The sequence below is a fragment of the Erythrolamprus reginae genome, chromosome 2 (genome assembly GCF_031021105.1).
Source record: "Erythrolamprus reginae isolate rEryReg1 chromosome 2, rEryReg1.hap1, whole genome shotgun sequence".
Lineage (NCBI taxonomy): Eukaryota > Metazoa > Chordata > Lepidosauria > Squamata > Dipsadidae > Erythrolamprus > Erythrolamprus reginae.
The window spans coordinates 85079626-85101904 of record NC_091951.1 but is presented as its reverse complement, the minus strand read 5'-3'; the positions used below and the strand labels follow the sequence as shown (position 1 = coordinate 85101904).

Sequence of the window (22279 nt, the reverse complement as noted above, 5' to 3'; positions counted from 1 at the left end):
ACCACTGCCTCGACGGACGAGCAAGGACTTGTTACAATTTCTTTTTTATCCCTACACAATTCCCAACAGCAGCCTAACGAAAATTCTTAGGAAAACCAGCGCTTCAGCATACGGTTCACTCTGCCTGTTCCATAAAGTTTTGAATAATCACGAGGCCCCCGCTGCACATATTAGGAAACAAAACTAACAGCCCAACAGCGCTGAAGCTGAAGAAGCGAGGATCTCCCGAATAGTGAAAGGGAACGATCTGCGGGGGGGGGGGGGGGGGACACGGACAAAACCCCCTTCTCGATCGATGGGCTGATTTTCCGATTATTGGAAGCCAAGTGCGCGTTTCATGCACGTTCGGGGTCTGAGGCAAGTGCGCAAGCGCCCTAGAGATTTTATCACTACTCTGCCAGGCTGCAAAGCAAGAACCGCTCCAATGGAAAGCCAGTCAACTCTCCTCCTTTGAAAGTACCCAGCGAATTAACCGGTTCGGCTCAGGCCGAGATAGGACCTCGCGGCTTTTGCTAGCGCTGAACTGAACATCAAAGCTGCTGTTTTTCCTTTCCCCTCCCCGCGCCCGCGTGTTGTTGTGCCAAGTGGTGGCTGCACCTGCAACATGTGCCTCGGCTTTTCCTCCCCCTCCCTTCGCTTACCACCGGTAGCAGCCTTCGCTCGCTTCCAGAGTGAAGTTAATCCTGGCGCTCCGAGAGAAGGGCAGCAACACTTTGGGGATGTTGAGTTTGGGAGACGCCGCGGCCCAAGGCGGGAAGAAAAGGAGCCAAAGCAAAGCTCCGGGCGCAGAGACGGCGGGTCCCATCCTCTTGGGAAAACTGCGACGGAAAATCCCCTTCACCTGCCTCGAGAAAAGACCCGGAGTCCGGCGCGTCTTTTGCCTCTCTTGACGGGCACGCGCCTTCTTCAGCCCGAATATTAAAATAAAATAAAATTTAAAAAGACCAGTCGCTGTACAGTAGTTGTGGCACTTCTCTTTTTATTCCGCCGGGGCTCTTCCGCAGGGAATTATTAACCGGCTCGGAGTTTGTTTCTTCGAAGGGACGTCACAGCGCGGGCAAAACCGAAGCGCGGCCTCCCGTGTGAGAGGCGGGGTGAGGAAAGAGCCCTGGTTGCGAGGCGGGAAGAACGAAAGCGGGCGGCCTCAGGTGCCAGGCTGACTTCGCTTGACAGCCTCTGGGGACACTGCAGCCGCTCTTCCGGACCTCATGGGAAGGAAGATCCCCCTTCCCCCTTCCTTATTTTCAGCAACCGCTAATGAAGCGGGGAACTTGCTTTATTAATCGGAGAAAGTGTTCGGGAGGAGTAGAAAACAAGGGAGCGTAGGAAGAAAGCTGTCGAAACGATTTCCTGGGCCCGCCTTTCCCTTGCTGAACTGTAGCGGTTTTTGTGGAAAGGCAGCGCAAAAGTTGGTACAAAGTATCCGTATTGAAACTGGCTTGACTTTTGTGGTGGAGTAGAATAGAATAGAATAGAATTTTGTATTCTCTATGTGGGACACACAAGGAATTTGTCTTTGGTGCATACATTCTCAGTGTACATAATAGAAAAAATAAGTTTGTTAAAACTCAAAGTACAACACTTAATGGCAGTCAATCAAATCATATAAGGAATCAGTCAATATAAATTGCAAGGATACAGACAATAAAGTTACAGACATACAGTCATTTGTGGGAGGAGACAGGTGACGGGAACAAAGAAGATTAATAATAATGCAGACTTTATAAATAGTTTGACAGTATTGAGGGAATTATTGGTTTAGCAGAGTGATGGCATTGTGGGGAGGGGACTGTTCTTGTGTCTAGTTGTTCTGGCGTGCAGTGTTGTCTTGAGGGTAGGAGTTGAAACAGTTTGTGTCCAGGATGTGAATATTTTCATAACCCTCTTTGACTCAGTATACAGGTCCTAAAATGGAAGGCAGGTTGGTAACAATTGGTTTTTTTTCTGCAGTTCTGATTATCCTATGAAGTCTCTGTCAGTCGTTGGGTTGCAGAACCAAACCAGACAGTTATAGAGGTGCAGATGACAGACTCAATGATTCCTCTGCAGAACTGTATCAGCAGCTCCTTGGGCAGTTTGAGCTTTCTGAGTTGGAGCAGAAAGAACATTCTTTGTTGTGCTTTTTGGATTACGGTTTTGATGTTAGGTGTCCACTTTAGATCTATCTGAATGGGGTAATTTAATTTTTCTTAATCACATCGCCTATAGCCACAATTTTATCTCCTCATAATATTTCATTATAATCTTAATTCATGTGTTTTGACTTATAAATTATGGTTCTTAGTAAGATAAGAAAATTGCAATGGCCAGACCAAATCCCCGGAACCCCTGCCTTTCCAATGCAATTTAATTACACTGTTGAAAGTGGTGCTTACGAGCTCTACTCTTTTTTTGTTTGTTTAGCTTCTATATGAAACTGCTGGGAAAGGTCATCCAGTGATGGCTAACCTTTTTGTCATTGTGTGCCAAAAGCATGCACATGACAGCACCCATAATGCAACGTGCGACCCCTGTGCATGCATGCACGATTCCCCATGCTCCCCCACCACATGCCCATGTGAACCCATGCCCCCACTCCCTGTGCATGTGCACATGACCTCATGACCATACATGCACTCATGACCCCTGCACCCCATTTTGGGCTTAGAAGCACTTTCTGCAGCCTCCTGGGACAAAAAATGGGCAACTAGGGGCCACACTGCCCCCCACAAACTCCCCCCAGCTCACACATGGATGTATGACCTCATCTCCCACGCATGTGTGCAATACCCCCATGCATGCACATCATCTCCAGCATGTGCCCCAACCCTGCACATCCCCAAAATCGGGCTTACTGGTAAGAGGCAATGGAGCTGAGCTGTGCCCACAGAGAGGGTTCTGCATTCCAGCTATGGCACGTGTGGCAACATCACGGACATGGAATATAGTTTCATCAACACACTGATGATTTCAGGGTATATCTTTGCCCCTGACTGACCAAGTAATGTTACTGAGCCTTTGTCCCAGGATCTGGAGATTGTGTGGTTTGAATGAGGACATACTGAAATACTGGAAATCTGTACGCCCAAGATTGGAGAATGCTGGTATAAAGGAGGTTTTGTGTGTTGGTGCAATGTTAGAATGCAGTACTGCAAGCTATTTCTGCTGACTGCTGGCTGTGAGCAGTTCAGCAAGTCAGTTCCAACCAGTTCATAGTTGACTCAGCCTTTCATCCTTCTGAGTTACTATCTGTAGAGTAAAACAATCTTTAGCAATAGCAATAGGACTTAGACTGTGCTTTACAGCCCTTTCTAAGCGGTTTACAGAGCCAGCACATTGCCCCAACAATAAAATGGGTAAAAGTGGGTAAAATGAAGACAACCACACACACCCATCTGGGTCTTCATTTTACCCACCTTTACCCATTTTATTGTTTGGGGCAATGTGCTGGCTCTATAAACCGCTTAGAGAGGGCTGTAAAGCACAGTCTAAGTCCTATTGCTATTGCTAAAGATTGTTTTACTCTACAGATTGATAGTAATCTCTTGAGAAAGTCTGGAAGGCTAGAAATAAAAATTAATAATAACTTTTTCCTTCCACAGAAGTTTTAATTTGTATCTTGAAGATTTATAAAATATGTACAATTAATGTTTACAAAAACTTCAGACTTCATTGTATCAGCACTGCAAAGTGCCAGCAGAATGAAAAAAGACAAGCTATTATTATTAGAGTTTGATTGCAGGCAAGGGATTCCAGTACTTCATTAGTAAACATGAAGCAAAGCAACATAGATATAAATTTTGCCGGGTAACGAATAAAATATGTAATTGACAAAGCAAATAGGAGAGCGTAAATCAAGGCTTTGAAAATCAAATGAGTTGAACTGAAAAATAACTACCCCCAACAGTTATCCAGATTCAAGGTTATTTTACCTGAAAATGTTAATATCTTGAACTTCTCTTCATATAATGTCATGCTCATAGGGTAAACCCTTGATGATACATGAAAGAAAATATTGCTAAAAGAAATCTCATTTGTTTCACTACAAGGATTTTCCTCTACAACATTGAAGGGATTTGCTTTCTTTTTTGATATACTCTTTCATTAAAAAAAATGAAAAATACAATAGGTGCTTTTACTATGTCTTTTGAGGCTTATTTTCCTGGGAAAAGCTGTATGTACATACGTATGTATGTAGGTATGTAAAATTTAGCCATACAATTTTTTGAACTTCAAAAATGGAAGTGAAACTTGCATGTAGTACCGTATGTTTTTTGGACTATAAGATGCACCAGTGTATAAGATGCACCAAAATTTTGAAGAGGTACTGCAAGTAAGGGGGGAAAGGGTTTTGCCCTCTCCTACCCACCCCCTCTTTTTTTTTTGAAAAATGGGCCATTTTTCACCTGGTTTTTTTTTCAAAAAAATGTCCACACACACTGAAGACCTTCCAAACCTCTACGCACTTTGCATTTGTGAAAAATGGGCCTTTTTTGCCCAATTTTTGCAAAAATGAGTGTTTTTGCCTTCCCTCAACCCCCAGGAGCATTCTCCAGATCTTTCAAACCCTCTGTGCACCCCATTTTTTGTGGGGCAGGCTTCAGGAGGCCAAAATTAGTTATATTCAGTGTATAAGATGCACCAACATTTCCAGCCTCTTTTAAGGAAAAAAAGGTGTGTCTCATTCTCTGAAAAATACAGTATATTGTTTTACTAAGAAAATTTTCTCCCTATCATAATCTAGAAGATGGTTTATATTTTGTGGAATTTTGCAATAGTTCGGCTGACTTTAAGTTATCAGCATATCATATAGAATAGTGACATCTGAAATTAGAAATAATATGTTTAAAAAGTCTGAATTTTTAAAAAGTTAAGTAAAATAATTCCACAGTTTTATTTATAGAATCCATTTTTAATTTTTGCAAGCAGTCCAGATGATCCCTTAGAATGCCTTTATACAATCAGGTACAATATGTGCCATTCAGTTACAACCATTAGAATAGTAACAGTTTTTTAGGGAAAAAAGTTGTTTCACTTAGCTACTATTGCAGGTCTTATTCTCGATTGCATAGATACCATGATGCTGCATATCTAAGAGCTGCTATTCCAAGGAAGAAGAAGAAATACAATTGTAGGAAATATATTTTCATATGGACATGATTTATGCATAATATTCCTTTTCCAGTTAAACATCAAATTAAGAAAATGGAATTAAACCCTAAAGGTACTCTGGAAAGTGCATGGTTCCAAATTGTATAGTATTTTTTTCAAGTGAATACAAATTCCCATTGCTACATATGTAATAGTGGTATTGGATTGATATACTTTTAGTATACAATTATATATTCCTGAAATTATTCATGGAACAGAGAAAGCCAAGTCAATGTTCCATGCTGGGCTGGTGAGTGTAGTCTGTTGTTAACAAGTAGCTTGAAACAATCCGAGGGACTGTGAGTAAATCAGGACCTCTCCTATCACTTGGCAAATATCAGCATTACTATCACCTATTTATCTGGTAATGCCCTATGTATAACATTCTTTCCAATGATTACAGCATAATTATTTTGTTAATTAGAATGGCTATCTTCAAACACAGGATGAGCTGGTTCTAGAGCATTGCATTTGGAGAATATTTGAATAGCAACATATTGGTACTACATTCAGTGCTGTGGAACTTGTTGGAATAATAATAATAATTCAGGCAAGGGCAGTCTATCTGGAGAGATTATATTCTACAAATCTACCTAAAGTAACAAATGATTTGCTTACAAGGACAAACCATTCACTGGTAGTTGTAGTAGTAATAAAAATCAGGCATGACAAGCAGAATCAGTCAAATACTGCACCAGTCTTTTGTTATATAACACACCTCTTTTTTCCCCAACATGCTGTGGTGGATGATAATCAGAACAGAATAATTAATAAGATTTTGGAATGTACTGAAATGGACAAAATGACCATTGAATTAAAAGAAAAAGAAGATTTGGAAGTACTATAAAACTTGTTTACTATATGAGTGGCTTGACAAAATAAAACAAAATGACACATTGAAAACTGAAGAAATATTTATAAATGACAACAAAAACGAATTGGATATTATATAACATTAATACTAAAATTGAGAAATATTTATATGAATAATGGATGTTATAATTAAATCTCCAATTGATGTATGTTGAATAACTAAGAACAACAATTGGAAATTTTAAAGCATAGAATAGAAGTCGATATGTGTACCAATAGATGTTAACGTGTATTTGTTTTGTAGATGTTTTTCACAATTTTTTGTATGTCTTTGTGTGTGTGTGTGTTTTCCTTTTTTGTGGCTTTTTTCATTTTGTATTGTGTTTTTAAAGTTTATATATCAATTTTTTTAAAGGTAATCAGAACAGAATTAGCTCATCATTCAGTGACTTCATGATATGAGAAGTCAGATATTTATTTATTTTTTCTTTGGTAGGAACTGAAGTATATCTTCTTAACTAAAATTACTACTCTGGTGTTTACGTACTGTACAGATGGGTTTAATGCACAGAGCAGTTTTCCAGTAGAAAAGCAATAAATGTAGAAACAGATGGCATATGAGCATGGAGGCATGAGCCAAGCTTCCCCCATATGATGCATTGCTGATGTGCTGGACTTCCAAACACATATTTCTAGTCCAGAATTGGGGTGGGGTGGGGACAAAACTTTATGATTTGGTCCTGGAAAAAGCTGATAACTCCCAAGTCAGACATAAGATACCAACTCTTCAACAGCACCATCTGATCTATACCATTTATTTGTAGAACCTATAGTAAAGTTTTTATAACCTAGTAGGGAAGCATACTGCATTTATATGTAACCTTTTTAACTTGGCAGAGTCTTATAAATGTCAGTTTGTACATTTCACATCCAATCAATCAAGTACTGATAGTCTTTCACTTAGAACAGGTCATTTAGTGACCATTTGAAGTTACAAGGCACTGAAAAAAGTGACTTGTGACATTTTTCACATTTATAGCTGTTGCAGCATCCCTGTGGTCATGTGATGAAAATTTGGATGCTTCACAATTGGTAATTATTTATAACCATTGCAGTATTTTGGGGTCTTCTGATCATTTTTGTGAACTTCGGACCAGCAGAGTCAATAGGGAAGCCAGATTCACTTAACAACCATGTTACCAAGTTAACAGCTGCAGTGATTCACTTAACAACTGGAACATCACAGCTCCTTTTTTGCCTCTTGGCCCAACCCAGGGCCATTTCCAAGGCAGTTAATTTTATTGATAGCCGACAATTCTATCTGTATGTGTCACATGTTTAAGCTGAATTTGAAAATTAAGGGAGACTAGGATAGATCTATTTCGGTCTTATTTTGGCCTCATCAGCTAGCCATACCCATTGGGACTTGAACCTGCAACCTTTGCCTTGTAAGGCAGAGAATTATCCTCTAGACTACAGTATCCAATCCCTTCAGCTCTGTACCAGGGAAGGGTTACATTTTGTGTCGAATCACCCTGGTATATTGAAGGAACATCACAGCTCCTTTTTTGCCTCTTGGCCCAACCCAGGGCCATTTCCAAGGCAGTTAATTTTATTGATAGCTGACAATTCTATCTGTATGTGTCACATGTTTAAGCTGAATTTGAAAATTAAGGGAGAGGCAAAAAAGGAGCTGTGATGTTCCTTCAATATACCAGGGTGATTCGACACAAAATGTAACCCTTCCCTGGTACAGAGCTGAAGGGATTGGATACTGTAGCCTAGAGGATAATTCTCTGCCTTACAAGGCAAAGGTTGCAGGTTCAAGTCCCAGTGGGTATGGCTAGCTGATGAGGCCAAAATAAGGCTGAAATAGATCTATCCTAGTCTCCCTTAATTTTCAAATTCAGCTTAAACATGTGACATATATATATATATATATATATATATATATATATATATATATATATGTTTTCGTAGATTTTCACGGGTATATGTATGTAGATTGTTCTGAGTTTATTACACGGGGCAAAACCCGAACTCAGAACAATCTACATATATATATATATATATATATATATATATATATATATATATATATATATTTGTTTTCGTAAATTTTCACGGGTATATATATGTATGTAGATTGTTCTGAGTTCGGGTTTTGCCCTGTGTAATATTTTGCATGTTTATGCGACGTTTCGGTGAAATCACATTCACCATCATCAGGCTGAAGTTTCCAAGCTTCGTGCTGTTGTAAAATGGAATGTTTGCAACTGTCCTTTCTTCCTAGTATATAGTGTGGGGGTGGAGATTTGGTTTGAATGTAGCAAATAGATTGGGTGATTATGTTTCAGTGATCTGATTGGTTGGTGTAATCATAATTATTAGAAGGATTGACATGGTGATTTTTATGAAGTGTTTTTTGTTTAAGGCTGGTTTCCAAATTTCAAAATTCCAAATTCATAATTATTAGAAGGATTGACATGGTGATTTTTATGAAGTGTTTTTTGTTTAAGGCTGGTTTCCAAATTTCAAAATTCCAAATTCATAATTATTAGAAGGATTGACATGGTGATTTTTATGAGGTGTTTTTTTTTGTTTAAGGCTGGTTTCCAAATTTCTGGTAGGCGGGACGTATCATCTCTTTTATTTATGCAAAGGGGGCTCCTCTCAATTTCTATGGCTTCTAGAGCAATTCTTCTATATAAATTCTCTGTTTTGTGAAGTAATTTAGTTTTTTCAAAGTCAATTTCGTGCCCTGTTTTTTTAATGTGCTGGACAAGGGAGGAAGTCTTTTCTTCTTTTTTAACTGCATTCACATGTTCTGCAAGGCGTGCACTTACTCTTCGGTTGGTTTGTCCAATGTATGTGGCTGCACATGTTTTGCAAGGGATTTCATAGATTCCTTGGTATTCCAATTGGATTTTATCTTTGGGGCTCCTTCTAATAATTATGAATTTGGAATTTTGAAATTTGGAAACCAGCCTTAAACAAAAAACACTTCATAAAAATCACCATGTCAATCCTTCTAATAATTATGAATTTGGAATTTTGAAATTTGGAAACCAGCCTTAAACAAAAAACACTTCATAAAAATCACCATGTCAATCCTTCTAATAATTATGATTACACCAACCAATCAGATCACTGAAACATAATCACCCAATCTATTTGCTACATTCAAACCAAATCTCCACCCCCACACTATATACTAGGAAGAAAGGACAGTTGCAAACATTCCATTTTACAACAGCACGAAGCTTGGAAACTTCAGCCTGATGATGGTGAATGTGATTTCACCGAAACGTCGCATAAACATGCAAAATATTACACAGGGCAAAACCCGAACTCAGAACAATCTACATATATATATATATATATATTCGTAGATTTTCACAGGTACAGGTATGACGGTCTTGGTATATTCGGGTTTCTTCCCGTGTAGGATTTGGACATTTCTGGCGACGTTTCGATGAGGTCCCACTCATCATCTTCAGGCTGGTGTTTCTGTCCTTGTTCTAAGGCGAACACTGCGAGACCTAAGCTGTCTTCCTTCTATAAATACTTGTGGCTGGGTGTGGTTTGATGGCTCAGCAATTGCCTGCTGTGTAGAAACTTCCTGGTGAGTCAGTGGGGTAACATCTGGGGTCGTTGATGTAGCTGAAGTATGCTGATTAGTTAATGGTTGTTGATTAGGCGTGATATCCTGAGTGGTTGAAGCTTTCAGGCTACTTGATTGTTTTGCAATATGTGTTCTGAGTCTAGTTTCAGTTTTTATGGCTGGGTTACGTTTGAGGGCTGGTTTCCAGATGTCTGGTAGGCGGGAGGTATCATCCCGCTTGTTCATATTTTGGGGATGTTTTTCTATCTCAATGGCTTCCATTATTATTCTTTTGCTGTAGTGTTCTGTTTTGGAAATTTCCATTGTTACCCCACTGACTCACCAGGAAGTTTCTACACAGCAGGCAATTGCTGAGCCATCAAACCACACCCAGCCACCAGTATTTATAGAAGGAAGGCAGCTCAGGTCTCGCAGTGTTCGTCTTAGACCAAGGACAGAAACACCAGCCTGAAGATGACGAGTGAGACCTCATCTAAACGTCGCCAGAAATTTCCAAATCCTACACGGGAAGAAACCTGAATATACCAAAACCGTCATATATATATATAATAGGTATATTCATTCAGGTTTGAAGGAATTATTTTTGATATATTTATTTATTTATTTATTTATTTATTTATTATATATTCCAGATGCAGTATTTTTTAGAAAACAAATCATGCTTGCACTGAAATAGCTATTTATGATGAATGCAAACGTTGAACTCCTATATATGAACTTCCAAGGTTGAATAGGTTTTATTACTTCTAAGTCTTACACTGTTTTTTCCATGTCAGATTATTGTAATCACTTGCAGTGTCACTTCAGGGTCTGAAGCAATCTGGGTCTTCAATTTTCACATTCCTCTCTCTCTTGTATTTGAATGGAAATGTGTAACTTGTATTTTAGTATTTATATATTATCCCATTTAGTGATATACACCCACACATTTCTGCTGAAATATAAATAAAAATGTTCAGCTGTTTGCAAGGTATCACTCCATAAATATTTTTTTAAATTACTGTAACCAAGGGACTGCCTCTTCGAATTTTCTAATTTTATTTTCTTCACTTCTGTACATAACTTGCTGGGTGTTAATTACTTTATTTTTTGTATTCCATTTAAAATGTTTAAAACTAGAACACATATTCAACATCTGTTCATTATTTATATTTTCTACTTCTATGCCCATCTATGCATTTTTAATATATTTATAATCACCTATAAGTTTTTTAATTGTAGTATATATCGACAAGTAAATAGAATTAACCTGAAAAATAAATCAGGTATTTCCCAAAAATCATGAAATGAAGCACTCCAGCCCTGAAGAAGCCCTCCATCAAGGAACTGAATGATTACAGACCAATTGCTCTAACATCTATAGTTATGAAAACCTTTGAAAGGCTAACGATGCCCCACTTGAAAACCATCATGGATCCACTGTTAGACCCCCTGCAATTTGTATATCTAGCAAATAGATTCACAGATGATGCTGTTAATATGGCTCTACACTACATCCTTCAACATCTTGAATCTCTAAAGACCTATGCGAGAGACCTCTTTGTAGACTTTAGTTCAGGATTCAATATCATACTGGACATTCTTCTAACTAAACTAATTAGCTAGCAGTACCTGAACACACTTGTAAGTGGATCACAAGCTTCCTAACAGACAGGAAGCAGCAGGTGAAACTAGGCAAAAATCACATCAGATCAACTGCCCCCCAAAATTGTATACTCTCACACTTCTCTATATAGCAATGACTGCATCTCAAATGATCCATCTGTTAAACTACTGATGATATAACAGTGATTGGTCTCATCTGAGACAACAATGAAACTGCATACAGACGGGAGGTTGAACAACTATCCTCATGGTGCGACCAGAACAATCTGGAATTGAACACTCTCAAAACCATAGAAATGATGGTAGACTTTAGGAGAAATCCTCCCATTCTACCAACTCCTGCAATACTAGACAACATAGTATCAACAGTAGAGACTTTCGCATTTCTAGGTTCTATCATATCTCATCAAAAATGACAATCACCTAAAATCAAAAAGGACAATAAAGAATGTTCTTTCTGCACCAACTCAGGAAGCTCAAGCTGCCCAGTTCTACAGAGGAATTATTGAGTCTGTCATCTGCACCTCTGTAACTGTCTGGTTTGGTTCTCCAACCCAACAAGACAGATACAGACTTCAGAGGATAATTAGAATTGCGGGAAAAACAATAACTGCCAACCTGCCTTCCATTAAACACCTGTATGCTGCATGTGTCAAAAAGAGGGCTGTGAAAATATTTATTGACCCCTCGCATTCTGGACATAAATTGTTTTAACTTCTACCGTCAAAACGATGCTATAGAGCACTGCACACCAGAACAACTAGACAGAAGAATAGTTTTTTCCCGAACCCCATCACTCTGCTAAGCAAATAATTCCCTCACCACTGTCAAACTATTCACTAAGACTGCATTACTATTACTGTTAGTCCTCTCATCGTTCCTATCACCATCTCCCCCCACTTGTGACTGCATGACTATAACTTGTTGCTTGTATCTTTACTATTTATATTAATACTGATTGTTTCCTGATTGCTTATTTATGATCACCTGTGACAATAAGTGTTGTACCTCATGATTCTTGACAAATGTATCTTTTCTTTTATGTACACTGAGCATATGTACCAATGACAAATTTCTTGTGAAAGAAAGAAAGAAAGAAAGAAAGAAAGAAAGAAAAAGCAAGCAAGAAAGCTAAAATGGATCAAACTGATTAAACCTTTCTTATACTAACTACAGGTTTAAATTATATTTTTCTTTCATGACATTTCTATCTCCATTACAGACAATAGGCATCACATGTTATGTTATTAAATGTCATTAAAACAATAATTACAGTAACATTTCTAATGAAAAAAAATCATTGTGGTACCCCCATTCTGTTTGGGCTAAAAGCACAATCAAATAAAAACTCTTAGTTTCTTTGCAGAAAACCAGATCTGTGAAACTACTACTGAGAAATCTTATTCATAGCCCACTTTACCAAAACCTTATGACCCCCCCCCCCCAAAGAAGAAGGCAGGAGTCTCAGTAGATGCTTTCGTAATGATAAAAATGAATGGCAATATTTTTTTCTGGCAAGGAACTGCCTGTTGCAGCCTGGTGCTGCTCTCTGTAGGATTTTAAAGATACTTTAATTTGAGACCAGAAGCAAACTCATCTCAATGCAGTAACTTTACTACAATAGTAAAATTACTATTGTAGCAGTATGCACTTACTGCACTTTGTGCTTAATTTAGCTTCCACGTTGTTTCCAAAGACAACGTGAGGATTAAGGGATGAATTACTGTCACTAAGGCAGTAACTTGCACCTTAATTACTACTCAGCTAGAATATTTACTAGCGTTGAGCAACGGGCTTGTACTTGTCTGTAGAGGTATTATTAAAAATTCTGTCTGCAATATAATACATGGTAGAGGCACTAAAGATGCCAGGGTGATAAAAATGACTAGTAGACAATATTATTACAGGACCTAATAGTATCATTGAACAACAGGGGAACATATAATGCCATTTGTCATAATCAGTGGTGCCTTATTATACTTTATACTGGCCAATTTCAATGCTAAACAGTGAATATAAACTTTATATCAAAAACATCAATATATTTAATTTATGCTTAATTGGTAGGAAAGTGCTTTAGCCTGCCAGGATGGCATTCTTCAGTTTTCAGTCTGCCAGATGTAATGGTGCAGGTGGTGGCATAGAAACTAGGAGACCTTGGTTTCTAATCCCACCTTGGCCATAAAAAACATCTGGGTGACTTTGGGCCTGTCATTCTCTCTCAGACTAATCCACCTCATAGGGTTATCATTGTTGGAGGAGGGAGGAAGGAGTGCTGTGTATATTTTCCACCTTCAGTTATGTAATAAAGGTGGGGTGAAAATATTAGTTTTATTGAGAAATAGTCTGATTTTTTCACTATTAAATAAAGATCAGATCCTTTTTATCACACTGCCTACGTTTACCAACTAAACAATGGTAATTGGCAAAGAGTTGTCCTTGGGCAGTGTACAAGTTTGATAAATAAAACATTTAATAAGGTCTAGACCACATCTATTTTCATTCCTGTTTTATTTTTGCTTTGTGTGATTTTGTTTTGTTTTAGACAGTGTTCTGATTTATTTCTTACACTTTTGGTTTTCTTTTTTGAGATTGCATCTTGTCCAGAATCATTGGGATTAGAGTGTATACATACATGCATACACATAACTCCTTATATGTGATTCTTTCTAAAACTATTTTGTCTTTCTCATTCCAAGAAACAGTTACATTACACATTCTTGTCACAGAACCTGAACTCTGTTCATCTGATGAAGCGACTTGTGATCTATGAAATTGTAGGCTATAATAAATCAAAGGTGCTATATGATTGTTCATTCCAGTGAGTTTTCAGAATGGAAGATTCAATCTTTTGTCCCACCTAATAAAAGGGTGGGGTAACCTGAATGGGAGACAAGAGGCATCCTCCAAGCTATCTGCAATAAATCCTATGGCTTTGTGATTCTCCTAAATGTCTGATAAGAAAAAAGAATCTGCTGGAATGATAATGTTTTGTGTGTATGTCCCATATCAATTCCAATCCTTGATGCTATGGAGACTAAAGCCATCTACAGAAAGAGAAAAAGAATTAAACTCTCACCACCTTCCTCCCATCCATTCATTTTATCATAACCATTTGCTGTTACCATTTTTATAACATACCAGGCAAGCAATATCATTTGTTTTAAGTCTTTGCAATTAAAAGATAATGACATAAGTGTGCCACATAAATGGTATCTGAAATGCTAATTCAAGGAAAAAGAATTGAGTTTTCAGAGAAACTCGGCAGCATGTGATTTCCCTTTGTGCATTTTTCTTCATCTCCTTTTTATGCATTACTTTCACAGATTAATTACTACAGAAGATTTCTCTTAGTCCTGCATTTGTAGAATAAAATCTCATACTTGGCTTCTAATGAAAAATGCTTTCCATGTAAATCTTTCTGTTAAATAAAAAGTAACAGTTATAGCAATATGTTTAGGTTTATTAGATTTCATTCACAAACTCTATCAGCAGTTCTCATTTAGAAGTACAATAGGACATTGTTCATAGTCCCCCTACTAACAGTTTGATAATACTTGAAATGTGCTATTTGATTGTCTGTTCTCCTCCTGGATCAGCAATAGACATAAAAGATTATCATTTACATTGGATGAGATTTGCTCCGAATAATATTTGTTAAGGATATTTTAAAATAATGATTGGAAGCAAATTGAGATAAAATCAGTAGCTAACATGATAGGATTTTTAAATCACTCAGAAACACATTCCAGTCTGTACCATCATGTACAGAATTAATATAAAATATATCCTATTCATAGCACCTTCCAATGTGCAATATGAGGAAAAGGAATGACATTTTACATTAGCAGGATTGTTTTTATAATATTTTATAAGAAATATAATGCATTTTAGAAAACAAAAATCTATTTCTTTGTGTCGTGTTTTTGGGATGTTTGGGAGATAGTAGAAGCAGCACTATTGGTATTTAGTCTCTACTATATTAAAATGCTGTGTTTTTCTATTGTAATTATCTATTCAGGGCATTCTTTTAAATATGTTGTTTTTGTAAAAGTTATGAAATGACTTTGCTAGCTAATGGCTCTACTATTTCTCTTTTATGTGTGAATATTTTTTTTAAACTTTTATTACCATACATTTATAGGCTGGTGATCCTGTTATGACGCATAGAAAATACAACTACACGTGTTCAGAGTAAATGACTATCACTTCACAAATCAAACAACCCAAAAGGGAGCTATCACTTTAGCCCAAGCTGGGAAAAGAGCCGGGGTGGTGCAGCAGGTAGAGTGCTGTATTGCAGGCCACTGAAGCTATCTGTAGATCTGAAGGTCAGCGGTTCAAATCTCATCACCGGCTCAAGGTTGACTCAGCCTTCCATCCTTCCGAGTGGGTAAAATGAGGAACCAGATTGTAGGGGCAAAATGCTGGCTCTGTTAAAAAGTGCTATTGCTAACATGTTGTAAGCCGCCCTGAGTCTAAGGAGAAGGGCGGCATAAAAATTGAATAAATAAATAAAATAAATGAAAGAACCAAGTCTTAATGTCTTCTCTAAGTATAATCAGGGTATAGATCATATCCATCAAAATAAGACATTCTCTGATAATAAGCCCAATTGGGCTTCTGAGTGCATGGTAATAAGGCCAAGCATTATTTCAGGGTTCAAAAACAAAATAAGACAGGGTCTTATTTTCGAGAAGCATAATATTATTATTGAAAAAGGGGTTAAAATTCACCTGGTTTAAATTCACCTGAATTCACCAGTTTTGTGTAATAGACTGATGATAGACCTAATAAGTCTTTCAACTCATTCTAGCACATTCTTAAATGTGCTGTAAAACTCTTTTGATATTAAGAAAAGGATTTTTGGCTTAAAATGGATTGTAAAAGTAAATAAGTAAAAAGTGAATATATAGTAAAACTGCAGATGACATGTATTTAGTAAGATAAATACAATTAAATGCTAATTAGAAAATAGAAAGCAAACTGCATTAAAAGGTTGTCACTGGAAATAATCTATAATTCTGAAATATAGGAATAGAGGCTGTAACAAACAAAAAATAGATTCTAATTAAAAGTGAAATTCCAAAGAGTTAAATATATTTCGAGGATAGTTCCCCCTTTCTAAATAAACCTCAAGGTGAAGTCCAGACATACAACGAAAGAACCCTAAAGTAGAAACACATAAGAAAGATTTTAGATTCATAGCCTTTTATCTGATGCTTCTGTGGTGAAGTATATTTTTGTCCTCCAAAAGGTTGTTTGTTTGTTTGTTTCTTTGCATTTATTTATTTATTTGTTTGTTTATTTGTTTATTTGTTTGTTTGTTTGTATGTATGTATGTATGTATGTATGCCGGCCCTTATAAAATCTTCCTATCATTGGCATGATGTTGTCAGTCACTGTTCTTTATAGAATATTTTTATTGATCACCTATGCTATCAAAAGATTTCTTCTTTTTTAAAAATTTATTTTGGATGTATGTAACAGTGTTAAATAAAGATTTAATGCTGATGACAAAATGCTAATCCTGCTGTTTCAATGCAAGGTAAAGCTAAATACCTTGGAACTTAAATTCAATACATGGAAAGAATGGTTTAGGGAAGGATGCCCTAATAGAGACCTGGGCAAGGGGCGGCCTGCAGGCTGCATCTGGCCCACCCGCTATCTGTGACCGGTCTGCCCGCTATCTATGACCAGCCCACAGAGGTCAGGGTCTGCTCCAGTGTGAGGATGAAAAAGCTCATAGTGATTGCCAGGACTCCTCCGGTTCCTGCTTTCCTGATGAATCATGAGTCCTGGCAGACGCGGTGAGCTCTTTCATCCTCGCACTGGAACAGACCCCAACCTCCTACCGAAAGTGGCCGAGCACAGAAACCACACAAACACTCCAGCGCAGTGACTGTGGTACACTGGGTTGCCATAAAGCAAACAATTAGGGGACTGTAGAGTGGGTCTGGGTGTTTAAGTCAGGCCAGGGTCTGGGTCTTTACAGTAGTGGGTAGAACTGAGTTAATTATATTAGTCCGGCCCTCTAAAACCATCCCAATTTTTCATGCGGCCCCATGGAAAAATTAATTGCCCACCCCTGCCATAATAGATTATAAAATGTGTTCTGCATAAAGGAAAATTGGTAACAAAAACCCAGTACAATACATAAAGACCTGCAAAAATAAAAAAAATCTACCTCCTGATAAACGCTAAAGATATTTGAGACTGCCACAAAAAAACTAAATTTTATGATAATCTTTAAAAAATATGGATAAGTTAAAATGCATATAAAGTTGTATTTCAAATAAAAATGGGGTTTTGCAGTACAGTGGTACCTCAAGATACGAGTTTAATTCGTTCCGGACCTGCGCTCTTAAGTCGAGCATCTCTTATCTCGAACGACTTTTCCCCATAGGAATTAATGTAAATAATTTTAATTGGTTCCAGCCCTCAAAAAACTCACAAAGTTAGTCTAAATTATGCAAAAAGACATTGCAAGAATAAATGTAACTTTACTTATTAATAAGATGATAAGCTGAGAGCTTTCCTTCCCTTCCTCTTTTTACCCAAAACAATCAACATGGCAAACTTTTATTTTTATTCATTAAACTGTAGTTATTTATTCAACTTCACTGCCACCCAATCCTGTAGAGGGAGGAAAGAAGGGAGGAAGGAAAAGGAAAGCAAGAAATGGAGGGAGGAAAGGAAGGAAGGAAAGAAAGAAAGGAAGGAAGAAAGAAAGGAAGGAAGAAAGGGTGAAGGGACAGGAAAGAGGAAGGAAGCAAGGAAACTTATGAAAGGGGAGAGTAACTTCACTGCCACCCAATCCTGTAGAGGGAGGAAAGAAGGGAGGAAGCAAAAGGAAAGCAAGAAATAGAGGAAGGGAAGGTAAAAGAGAGAAAGAAAAAGAGCAAGAAAGAAAGAAAGAAAGAGAAAGAAAGAAAGAAAGAGAGAGAGAGAAAAAAGAATGAAAGAGCAAGAGAGCAAGAGAGAAAAAGAAAGAGAGAGAGAAAGAAAGAAAGAAAGAAAGAAAGAAAGGCAACTTCAAAGAAAGGCTCACTGAGCATCTCTCACTCTCTCTCTCTTTCTATCCCTCTCTCTTTCTCTCCCCCCTCTCCCCCTCTTTCCCTCTCTCTTTCTCTCCCCCCTCTCCCCCCTTTCCCTCTCCCCTCCCAGGCCGGCAGCGATGTTTTAAAACAGCCGCGCCGTTTGCGAGCTAACTCCTGAGGTGCGGAAGTTCGCCTTTGGCGTTTGGGCCACTCGGAATGTGAAATTCAAAACAGCGTTCGGATCCCCCCACCCCCAGCAGAAGCCAAGGACCCCCAGAGTGGGGCGGCAGGGGAGGCGACCGCCTCTCCACTCACCAAGTGCCGGGATACGAGCCGAGAAGAGCCGGGCTGGCTTACTTTCCTTCCTTCCCGCGCTGATGCAGAGCCACTCGAACAAAGCGTCATGCCCCCCTGACGCTTTTGGCGGCAAAAGAGCCCAGCGTCACTTCGGAAGCCGCCGAAAGCATCAGAGGGGCGCGACGCTTTGTTCGAGTGGCTCTGCATCAGCGCGGGAAGGAAGGAAAGTAAGCCAGCCCGGCTCTTCTCGGCTCGTATCGCGGAGAGGGGCGGCATACAAATCCAAGTAATAAATAAAATAAAATAAAAAAATGTCTCTCCTCTCCCAGCTCTTATCTCGAGTAGCTCTTAAGTCGAGCAGCTCTTATGTCGGGGTTCCACTGTATTTGGATTGAAAGGTAAAATATCAACAACATTTCAAAATATTCAGGAACTCAGAGAAAGTACGTTTTGCCATTCATTCATTCACTCACTCATTCATTCATTCATTCATTCATTCATTCATTCATTCATTCATTCGAGTTGAAAGGGCCTCTGCAGGTCATCAAGTCCAACCCCCTGTTCAAGCAGGAAACCCCATACCACCCCAGTCAGATGGCAGTCCAATTGCAAGAAGCCCTACTCCCTGCGGCAAAAAATGCACGATCCGCAGGGTCATGTACCCCACTGGCATTGTGCCGTGCCCCATAGGGGAGGGGAGCTGCCCCACTATTTGAGAAGCAATGTTTTTAAACCCTGACTAGGTCTATTCTGTTTTTAAGGTTGGGAGAGAATAGGCATATTTACATGGCCTTGAGTGGATGGGAAAATTTAAACTCCAATTTAAATTGTTTTGTTCTACAGTACATAGGACTTGATTTGTGTGTTATGCAGTGGGTTGATCATCTGTATGTACCATATTTTTCAGAGTGTAAGATGCACCACACCACAAAAAAATATACAGCAAATGGTGTACATCATCTGTGGTGTTTGCTGTTTTGCAAATTGCTGGGAGATAGAGGCCTTTTTTTCCTTATTTTCCTCCCCCAAAACTAAGGTGCTGTATATTTTGTTGCATGTCTGTCTGACCCATTAAAATAGCAAAGAATTGGAGAAAATGTACATTGTGGCAGGCTATTAATGCCAGAAAATTTTCTTAAATTAATCACACTAACTCCTCCCAATTATTTAAATAGATCTACTCCAAACATGACTAACTCAGGATTTAACTACTTTGCTTTTTCTTCATACTAAACTAAGGTGACCAGACATCCCACTTTTGGCAGGACAGTTCTGATCACTTGATACTGAACAGGACACTGTTACATTTCAGACTATATTTTCAGACTATAAAATTCTGTCTCTGTCTCTCTCTCACAAATTGTCTTCTTGCAGCTAGCTTCAGTTTCCATTTAGCACGTGGCCGACCTGTCTGTAGCCTCAAATTAGCTGAGGGTTGGGAAGCTGATAATGAGTTGCTTGGCTTAACAGGCTCTTCCTTGCAAGGAGGTAAATTGCTAGGAGGCAGAGGCCAAAGGGTAGCGGTAGGTGGACTACATTCAGTGCATAAGATGCACCTAAGTTTTCACCCTCTTTTGGGGGGCAAAAAGGTGCATCTTTTTGTATTTACTCGGAAAAATATGATAAATAGCTTATTTGCAATAAAGTATCTTACTCAGCTGTGTTGTATTTGTGACATTTATGTTATAGGCAAGTTCCTACCATGCCTGAAGAGAATACTGATACCTACAATTGTGTTGCAACTTCAGGGAGAAAGCATTGCCTAACACCTGCCCCTTTTGCCTTCTAACACCTAACTGTACATTGTGCACCATTGTTTTATCGGTTCATCTTTTCTTCTTTAATTAATATTCAAATACCATCTGTTTATTTCTTTATGGAGAAGCTATTACAAAGGAAGAAGGTAACAACAAAAGGCAACTAGTTGAGGCAGAGGCCTGTCTGTTTGCCTACCATAGAATCTCAAACCTCAATGATCAAATGCCTGAATGCAATTTTGTTAGTAATCGTATTGAATAAAGGTGTCTGAAAAGAATCAAGCTCATTTTTTCATTATGCAAACTGCATCCACAATAGAAGTAGACTGTCACCTTTGGAAGAAGAGGAAAAATTTAATCAGCAAAATAATTACAGTGCCACATACTGTACATCAATACTCTTTTCAGGACATCTTTGAAATTGCTAAAATACACAATATTTATAAGCTGTATTATCTTTTGCTTCTCTCTACCTAATTTGAGGACAAGGTTTTTAAAGAGCAAAGATTGTTTATCAATTAAATTAAAGCAAAGGCAAACAAAAAAAAATCACACTAAGAGGAAATATTTAACACGTCTGAGTTTATTAATACTATATTTCCACCTGCAGTTATTCAGATGTAGGTTCTATTGTATTTAGTTTCCAAGTAAGTGAACATGATAGTTGAGCTTTTGAAATAAATTTTTTGAACCAAGTGGACTTATTTCTGAACAGACATACATGCAATTGTTTTCTAGTTTCCTTTATGCTACTATTTCATAAAAGTTAGGTCCATTGGAACATAATGAAAAATAGATATGAATCACTTATCTGTTGTATACCCATTATTCTTTCTTCATTTATAGTAACTGCTTTAGACAACAGTGAATTATTCTGGTAAATAGCTAGGTAACTGCAACATTAACTTTCACCTCTGCTTGTAGATGCAGAACATCTATCATCTTAAAATACTTCATATCGTATCAACTCTGTACAGAAGACGTTTAACTTTTCAGAAAATGGGATGCAGAAGCTATTTTAAAATGTTCAATGGCATTGCACAGCAATTTTAGTGTAGATGAAAAGAATACTATGTTGGCAGTTTAAAGTACATAATAATAGGCCATGGGAAAGTATCTAACTCTTTTTGATAATGCTAAAAAGAACTGCCGGAGTTTGAACAATCTTTTCTAAAGTATGAATACGCCAATGAAGAACAAAGCTATAATGTACATACAACTATCAATATTTTCCTTAGTCATTAATATTAATTCTCTTTATAACCTTTTACTGTACTCAGTCCTAATAATGTTTGATTGAAATGAAATCCTGCTTAATTCAAAGGACCATATTCCAAGTAGTGCATTTAGATAGGTTTGACACAATAAAAGGGTGAATTAGGAAAACTAGAAATTAGAATTGTTCATCTTCTTGAATACAGTTTTTGGTTATTTGCACTCATCTGCTGAGGTTTACATGGATACTTCTGGTTTTCTTATGAATAGTATGGAGGGAGTCTACAATTTCCGTCTTCTAGAATACTTTTCCAACTTTAACGCTGGGATTTCAGGTTTCCAGTTTAACAATATAGACCCATCTATTTCTCATCTACTGTCCACATGGTTTGCATGTCTATGTTATCTTGCTCTGAGGGGAGTTTTAGCATGATATGAGGTGCCAATGATTGGCTGATTTCTGGCAGAAATGCACTTATCGCTAGTGCTTATTATATCTTGACTAATATCTCCATGCCAAACTTCAAAATATCAAGGAGAGTCAGGATAGATGCATTACCCTTATCTTGAGCTAGCCAAAGGTCATCAACAAGTGCAACAAAAGCCACTGTTATATTTGAAAGGCTGACAATGCCCAAGTCTAACTCCTGACTGGAAGGGTTCCAGATAATCTGCTTTCTCCAAGGTCCTCCAAACACCTTCTCAACATCCTTTAAAAAGAAATTGGACAAAAATTCGTCTAAACTAAATAGATTTAAAGGTATCATTTCAGAGGCAAAAGCACTACAGTGTTCCCT

The 22279-nt window shown here is 37.9% G+C and overlaps 1 protein-coding gene across 1 annotated transcript in view; it reads right to left on the bottom strand.

Annotated features, from left to right (window-relative positions):
• The window catches only part of NUP210 (nucleoporin 210), an 89485-nt gene extending 88524 nt beyond the window's left edge, over positions 1-961 (bottom strand). Inside the window, exon 1 of the mRNA XM_070738546.1 lies at positions 642-961. Coding sequence (XP_070594647.1) covers positions 642-805 — 164 coding nt within the window. The 5' untranslated portion in view covers positions 806-961. The remainder of the gene's footprint in view (positions 1-641) is intronic.
• Positions 962-22279: the final 21318 nt, after the last annotated feature.